Raw genomic sequence first — 8,840 nt, 5'->3', positions numbered from 1 at the left:
CCAAAACCAGGATGTCTGCGTTAGAGTTTCCAACATTGCAATCCCTGAAGTATACACAGCTTCTCTAAAGGGAACAAAGCGTAAGCTCTAGCGAGACTATTGCTGATCTCCGTTGCCAACTCTTCTCCACCACGACCTTCAAATTCAGGTGGTGTGGCATTTGCTGAGCTGAAAGAAAGGATTTTGTTAGCTAAGATAAAATCTTGTAGAGATAAAGAAGACATGTAGTATTATGGGAAATTATTCCGTTTAACACAGTATATATTGTGGTGTTATGGAATTAGTCCTTTTAACACAGTATATACGGTTATTAAAAGAAATACAATTATTATATTTAGTTATCAGTACTAATTCCAAAGCAAAATTTTGTACCTTAAAAAATAAATAAATCCGATAATAATGTGTGCATGAAGATCAATGACATACCACTAAGGTGGCTAGTAAGTTATATATTAAATATGACATGGTATTAGTTAAAAAGTATTCCTAGAAAATTTGTGTTTAAAAATTTTTAACTATCACAAAACACATTGCTTCCTCACCACATGCTCCTAAATATTGCTTTAAATTAAGGAAAAGATGAAAAAAAATTGATGATATAAGAAATGTGAAGAACTTATAAATTTATTATGCCTACCAAACTAAGAGGAAGGGCTTTTATAGATAAGATTTGTTATAAGAGAAATGTTTTACAGTAAGATTTAACAATCAGATATAATACACATTAAATTATTGACTATATTGAGCTCATATCGATATGTTAAAATGATTGACTAAATAAGGGAAATGTAACACACAAACTCTGCCCATTGCAATCCTGTTTAAGACAATTTATGATACTTTTTGTATAGATATTTCCGGTAAATATTAAGATCAGCGACTACCACTCCGATCGCCGTAATTTTTTGCATACTAACACAGGTTAACGTAATTTCACCGAAAAAAAAATAGTCCTGATTGTCGCTAACAATATAAAAACCCCCGTTTTTTTTCGGCAGTACAATGTTGGCAATACAAAACACATAAATAACAAGATTTACGACTATCGAACTAAAAACAATGGCCGACCATGGTCGTTTTGATGAGTTGACAGTAGTCAACGTGACAAACAGGAAAGTTTCCGATTGGCCGGGCGGATCACGTTGACCTATAGGACGGCTTTGATTGACCGCCCAGACGTCAAACAAACAAACCCACATGGACAAAGAATAATTAGTGAAGTTGTTGACATGGCGTGCGATGGTTTCTTGTCACACGCTATTCTTCGAAGCATGTTTGTTGATGATGATTGGGCATCACGCGACCTTTTGTGACCATGATTCAACCTCGTGATGATGTCATGGTAATTCTAAGCAATATATGGGTCAACAACCTCGATTTTTCTCATATTACAATATAATGTTCCAATAGTCAATTAGAAAAGGAAATGACTAGAATTTCTTGCCGGAAAGCAAGTTATAGGGAGCAGGCAACCGCCAGAGACGGTCATGTGTTTAAAAATTGTTTTACATACATTACCTACATTATATTGTAATATGTAATAACAATTTATCAGTAATTTTTAATAAAAAAAAGGATCACGCACGATGCCTGCCCGCTGCGCAGCGCTTCGCGCTGCTTGCTCTTTTAGAAAAAAAATTAACTCGAGTAGTTCCAAATTTGTAATTTGTAATAGGTAATTCTAAGCAATATATGACCGTTCTGGCGGTTGCCTGCTCCCTATAACTGCTTTCCAGCAAGAAATTCTAGTCATTTCCTTTTCTAATTGACTATTGGAACATTATATTGTAATATGAGAAAAAATCGAGGTAGACCCATATATTGCTTAGAATTACCGATGTCATCGGATGCGGCGCCATCTTTGCAAACGTAAATGAAAAATAATACTGAAATGAGCAGAATTTTTATCCAAATGAACAATGTTTTTTTTAAATTTCGAGCTAAAAATTAATTAGTTGTTTATCGAGTTGAGACAAGTGCCTCCGGCCATCAGCGCGGGGCAGCCGGAAGAAAAAGAAAGGAAAAGAAAAACATCCCTCGAGATAGTACCTATCAGTAAAATATCAAATTCTAGAGGGGCTGATCAGAAATATAAAAAATACCATTAAGGTAAGTAAAAACTTTTTTAAATTTGAATTGTTTTTATTTAAATTTTGTTTTCGGTACTTTGGGATTATACCGACCACACCCAGACATGAATCGTTATTTCACATTTCGTTTCTACTGATTACTAGATTAGCGTAGTAGAACAATATTTTCGTCAATATAAAACAGGAATATGTCTTATCGCAAACCCCTCCCCATCCTCAGACAGAGGTCAAAGTTCGAGCGTCTAGTAGATAACGTGATTGCAGTCTCGCCGCCCGTTTCAGCTGGTGCATCTGCTTTGTTGTACTTCCGTGTTTTACCTCTACATTTCTCCAAACACAAAAAATTCAACAAAAAACAATCATTTACCAAACTAAACTCTTTATTAAAAAAACACTAAAAAACTTGTTTTTATTCTTGATCACATTCCGCCACCCAAATTGCGAGTGCCTCCGGCCATCAGCGCGGGCATTGACAAGCACCTTCGGTGCTGCCCCGCGCTGATGTCGACGAAAGAAAAACATCCCTCGAGATAGTACCTATCAGTAAAATATCAAATTCTAGAGGGGCTAATCAGAAATATAAATTGAATTGTAATGGAAAGGCAATTATGTACCGTGCAAATCACGTGATGCCGCGCGGCCCTGCCGTGTAATCAGGATTCTCGAGAAAAGATAAGATAACAGCGATCACAATACCTGGAAAATGCTTTGTAAGTTTGTAATTTTGTAATTGAAGAGTTGTTTTTTTCGTTCTATCATGTTTGTTTCTATAAATTTCTATTTTTGTGTTCTTCATACTAGTGTGGTCGGGTATAATCCCAAAGTACCTTTGTTTCATTTTATTTATTTTTTTTTTTTTTTTGAGGAGGGTAAAATGGCCCCGGCGACAATCGGGACTATTTTTTTCGGTGAAATTACGTTAACCTTTGTTAGTATGCTAAAAAATGACGGTGATCGGAGCACTAGTCGCTGATCTTAAGATTTACCGCTATTTCTAATAATTGATATAATAGTAATAATAATTTCTTCGTTGCGATTAATTTTTCCCTCCTTATTTTTCTACAAGAAATTTAAGTAATTGTTCTTAATGGGTCATTCCATGCGAAATCAACCAATTCTACACTATGATTTGAAACCTTGACCTCTCAGATTTTGTATGATTTTTTGTTTATGTTTTCTACCCACAAGAAATAGTTAAAATCCAAAATTTCAAATTTTTTGGGCTTTTCGTTTTTGAGTTACAGGCATTTAAAAAGCCAAAAAATACAGTTTTCAGTCAATTTACGATAATTTAAAAATGACCTAGTTCCAAAACTATAGCACCTAGAGAGCTAAAATTTGTAGCATTCTCTTCCTCTTGAAATTCCCTTCAATTAGATGTATCACATGACTATGTTACATACATTTACAAATTTTCAAAAATATTCAAAAAACATTTTTTTGAAATTCCTAAAATACGTTCCCTTGGATTTGATCAGGAAAAATATATGTATTGCCCATTATCATTGACTACATACATGCAAAGTTTCAGGATGGGGTGTAAATGGGTTCATATTTAAAACAATTTTTTCCTACTGGAATACCTGCCGGTTATGTGTGCGTGAGCTGCTTCTGGGCTACACATACTATTCTCGGGACATATGAATACTGATATGAACCTAAATTATTTAAATAGCATACCTTTTTAAGACTCTGTTTAGTTGAACTCTTTTAAAGTTATTTTGATAACTGCTAAAATCATTCCTTTTAAAAAATTTTTTTAAAGGGTTTTAAAACAAAAATAATAAAAAAATATATATAATGAAAACGTGTATATGCCTAACACCACTTACCTATTGTTTGTTTGTCTTCTTTTGCTCAAACATGAACCAATTTATTCTGTGACTGAAATACCTAGGTTATATCGTTTGCAGTTTTTTCTTTATTTAAAAATAACAATATAATAGTTATGTAGGCCACACATTCATGTTATTACTAACTCCTGTATTTTTTAGAATTTTAAATATTTATGTAATGAAAGTATTTACATAGTACACGGTTACACTCTTTATTACTGATATGGAACACTACTTTACATTAATTCTTCTTAATCTTGTGAGATAAATTTTCCATAGCTTTAGAAGAGCTCTTCATTTCTTCAGGTGTCAAAGAATATGTTCTTCCGGATGCTGTCGTTGGGTCCACTGTTTGCAAGAGCGTATTTCCTGGCACATCAAGTATATCTCTTGGCTGTGGATAAAAAAAAGAATGTGCTGGACCTTTTGGGTGCAAAAAATTAATTTTGTAAATGTCATTAGTTTTCTTTTCAATGCACCCAAGCCACCAAGAGTCATCATATGCCACAGTCACAAATCCGCCATGAATTTTTTCCAAATCAGTTGGGGTTATTAGCTTTACGGTTGTCACACATTCAAGGGATCCATCAAAGCTAAAATAGTAAGGCTTGACATTAATTTGATTTTCTGTATGGGGTTGAAATGAATGAAACTTTTGTGTGCCTGTGATTGCTTTTACTTCACTATATCGAGGCAGGCAGCAACAATTCTTCGGTCTCTTGGTAGTCCTCTATCGTAGAGTACTGAAAATCAATGCTTCTTATATTTGTCACAGCAAAATCATATAGTTGTTTAGGTGTGAGGATTTGTTGGTTCATACGGTCTTTGTAAGCTGGCTTTAGCAGCTAGCCGCTTAACAGTTCCGCCAAGGCCGTCGCATGCACTCTTGCCATGGGATGTTGCGAAGAATTGCCACTCTGCCTCCACATTGAAATCTGCATTGTGTAAACACAAGTTGTAGAAGTTTTTCTTGTTCTTGTACTGTGCAGCGCTGCCGTCAGAAAAGTATGTGATCTTCTTGAGCGTAAAAGGCAATCTTTCTTTTAAGATTTCTAAGAGTTTTTTCTGAAAGACGTAGAAGGCTACTGTATTATGTTCTAAGCATTCTGAGATAAAAACATACTGTAAGTGTTTCAATTTTTCCCTCCCATTTGTAATAAATGATAAAAGGGTGCAAGGTTGCTTGGGATGTGGTCCAATGGAAGGATTGTATTTCATCTTGTACAACAAACGAATAATTTTCAGCAAAATCACAATTTACTACCACGTGACCTTCAGTCAAATTTACCTTTATTTCACTGTAGTATTCTTTCTGTTGGTTGGCTATAAATGAATGAGTTTTGAGTTTCATAAGTTTTTCCAAAAAATCATCAATAAAATCATCCGTACTTTTGACTACAGTTTCCATCAAACACCTATCCACAGTTACCCACCTTTTAAAGGTGACTTCATCAATCATTTCATCATTAAATGTGGTAGTCAATAGTTCTTTTAATTTAGTAATACCAGGGCATTCTTTACACACATCCATGTAACAATGCTGAGAAGGTGGATTGCACATAATCTTGGCCAGGCAGGAATGATACGATTTTAGAGTAGTTTCATCATCAAATTTCAAATCTTGCATTTTTGCTCCATTCATCATCAGCTTAATGTTTTGGTGCAAGGTACATACACATACAGTGTGTGTCCCACTTTTCCCAGCCAAAATGCAGTTTTTGGGCTTTAAGTCACAAAATTTTGAGAAACCAATTTTGTTTTCTGGGAATTTTTCCTTGAACAACTGGTATATTTCATGCAAATTGGCCAAAACCAATCTTTTTTGTATCTGGAGTTTTCCTTCTTTATTTCTGATTGTTACATAATCTTTTTTCCCTGGCATCAATCTGCTAACTTCATCAGAATTATAAAAAATCTTTTACAGATTCAGCGGTAACTTCACTAAGAGTTCTTCCAGGTTTTGGGTTAGGGGTTGAAAGAATCCCCTTTTCTTGTACCAACTTTTTAGCTGTTCTAGCCATGTAGTTTTGTAACTTCAAATTCTTCTTCAATTTTTTGACAACTCCAGCTTTTAGGTAAAATAGACAAAATTGTTATTTTTTCACTTCTTTTATTTGTACTGGCAAATTTTTCTTTAAGCTGTTGCAACATCTCTATTTCTGACTCTTCAATAAGCTCAACAACTTCCTGTTGGCTTGACTCTGGCAATAAGTTCTTTTCTAAGCTAACTTTAATTTTATCCAATTTCTTTTTTGTGTAGCTAGGTACATTAAACTTTTTCTTCTTAAGGGGTGACTCGCCGATTAGTTCCAGTGATTTATTTAAATAATCTAAAGAGGATTGTGGATCAGTAAAAGATTCATCCAAATTTGAAGTTCCAGTAGTTTGCAAAACCTCTTCATCTGTCTTGTAAGATTCATAAATCTTTTTCCGACATGTATCACAAATTTTCATGCCACTAATAATTCCTAAATCTAAAGAACACTTCCAGTCTGTTACATTTCGTAGCGATTTTGCACACATTTTCTTATGTTTATCAGTTTTTAAAAGGGTTACAACATTTTGTAGAAATAACTGCCCAGTTCTTTTGAGATGCCATTTTAGTTATAAAAAGTTCTTTTTTTTTAATGCAAGTTAATATTAATATATTTTTTTAACTAGAGAATTTTTAGTTTAAAAAATGTTTTGCTAAATGTGTTTTATTTTGCTGTGTATGTATAATTTTATAAATATTTGTAGAGGTAAGTACCTGCTTCACATTATTATTTGCAATTTTATTGGCACCAATAAAAATACACACACCCAAATCACTTGTAACTATATACACTAAGATAAGTTTTAAAACAGTATTAATGTACACTTTTATAACTAAGACTGAACAAATAATAATATAAGATTAAAAATGTGCTGAGATGTTTACACAACCAAGACATTCAGGCAACTGGCTTGTCTGGTGCACTGAAAAGCAAGTTGTAACATGGAAAACTACTGACTGACTGGGCACAGCAAATCAAGTTGTGACATGAAAACCACTGACTGGGCACTGCAAAGCAAGTTGTCATTTCAGGTTGCCACATGTTTCTCTATGAAATGCATTCTTGGCATGTGGCTGGTTTTATACACAAATTCATAATAATATATATTATTATAAACTATATATATATATATATATATATATATATAAAAAAAATTACATGTACAAGCCTATATATTTTTCATTTTTGTACTTGCTATTTATTATATTTTACAATGTTGTTAAAAAGTTTGTTAAAGGAATTATTTTCAGAACCAAGTTCAACTAAACAGAGTCTTAAAAAGGTATGCTATTTAAATAATTTAGGTTCATATCAGTTTCATATGTCCCGAGAATAGTATGTGTAGCCCAGAAGCAGCTCACGCACACATAACCGGCAGGTATTCCAGTAGGAAAAAATTGTTTTAAATATGAACCCATTTACACCCCATCCTGAAACTTTGCATGTATGTAGTCAATGATAATGGGCAATACATATATTTTTCCTGATCAAATCCAAGGGAACGTATTTTAGGAATTTCAAAAAAATGTTTTTTGAATATTTTTGAAAATTTGTAAATGTATGTAACATAGTCATGTGATACATCTAATTGAAGGGAATTTCAAGAGGAAGAGAATGCTACAAAATTTTAGCTCTCTAGGTGCTATAGTTTTGGAACTAGGTCATTTTTAAATTATCGTAAATTGACTGAAAACTGTATTTTTTTTTTGGCTTTTTAAATGCCTGTAACTCAAAAACGAAAAGCCCAAAAAATTTGAAATTTTGGATTTTAACTATTTCTTGTGGGTAGAACACATAAACAAAAAAATCATACAAAATCTGAGAGGTCAAGGTTCAGACCATTGGTTGATTTGGTATGGAATGACCCTAATTGACTCTTTCAATTTCCTAATTAGTTGATTCTCGGTTGTTTTCAACCATTATATTTACTAAATGTGTAAACTGCATGAAAACAACTTGCAGCTTAGCAGTATAATGCTAAGCTAGTATAATGATGCCTACTTTAGCTTACCAATCAACAAAAAATTCTAGTTTTCCTTGGTTGGGAGTTTCTGGAAATGGAACATCAATTTCCGTTTTGACTCCAACTAATATATCTGTGTTGGCAAGTCGTAATCTAGCAGAACCACTTGCGTTGCTTACAACATCAGTCTCCAGTTCCATGGGTCTATAGTCTCTGCAGGAACGACCATCACAGCGAAAATTGTCCTGTGTAAGAAAACTATGATTAACTTACAATTGTTTATATTATTTAAAAACCTTACAAATAACTATGACTATATTCAAAGAAATTTTAATTGGTTCAGATTCAGTTTAACATCTCTTAAAACTGAAGCTGTCTCTCCGCAGTGACATAAAAATACCTTAAGATTGTAGTAATCAAGCCTCCAGCCATATACACCCAAGAGTTAAAAATGAACATTATATATTACACTGTGCAAACTGGGAAGTTCAGCACAACACAACACTGACTATGCTCCGATACATGACTCAGTGCAGTTAACTAGACCTCACATCCATATGAGGATTGCGAGGCTTGAATTTCCTGCAGTAAATTAATATTTTACATGTAAAGAAATATCATCAAATATATCACTATCTGTCCCACCAATAGCTACCAAACTAATATCCACTAAGCCTAGGCCCTACTATCTGAAATCTATCTTCTAACCTCAACACCTTGTAGTATAAAAGTTTTTTCTGCTTCACTTAAGAGTACATTTGCCATTTGGTAGTTTAAATCTTGGTGTGTTTTTTAAATAGTTAAAATTCTGTCAATAAACAATAACAGCTTATAAACACCAATTTCAACAATAACTTCTACTCTAATAAATTACAACCATCAACATACAAATTCTAAACTTAACGAGCGCCATGTT

General features: G+C 33.5%; 1 protein-coding gene across 1 annotated transcript; it reads right to left on the bottom strand.

Annotated features, from left to right (window-relative positions):
* Positions 1-7: 7 nt before the first annotated feature.
* Positions 8-8,840, bottom strand: LOC124373611 (exosome complex exonuclease RRP42-like; the record flags this gene model as incomplete). Its single annotated transcript, XM_046831965.1, is given in 4 exon segments — positions 8-22; positions 24-168; positions 7,973-8,169; positions 8,633-8,840. Coding segments are annotated over 4 exon segments (414 nt in total), but the record flags the coding sequence as incomplete, so codon positions are not given.

This window comes from Homalodisca vitripennis, unplaced genomic scaffold (assembly GCF_021130785.1).
Source record: "Homalodisca vitripennis isolate AUS2020 unplaced genomic scaffold, UT_GWSS_2.1 ScUCBcl_5985;HRSCAF=12986, whole genome shotgun sequence".
Lineage (NCBI taxonomy): Eukaryota > Metazoa > Arthropoda > Insecta > Hemiptera > Cicadellidae > Homalodisca > Homalodisca vitripennis.
The sequence above is the reverse complement of the archived record's forward strand: the minus strand, read 5'-3'. Positions and strand labels throughout refer to the sequence as shown.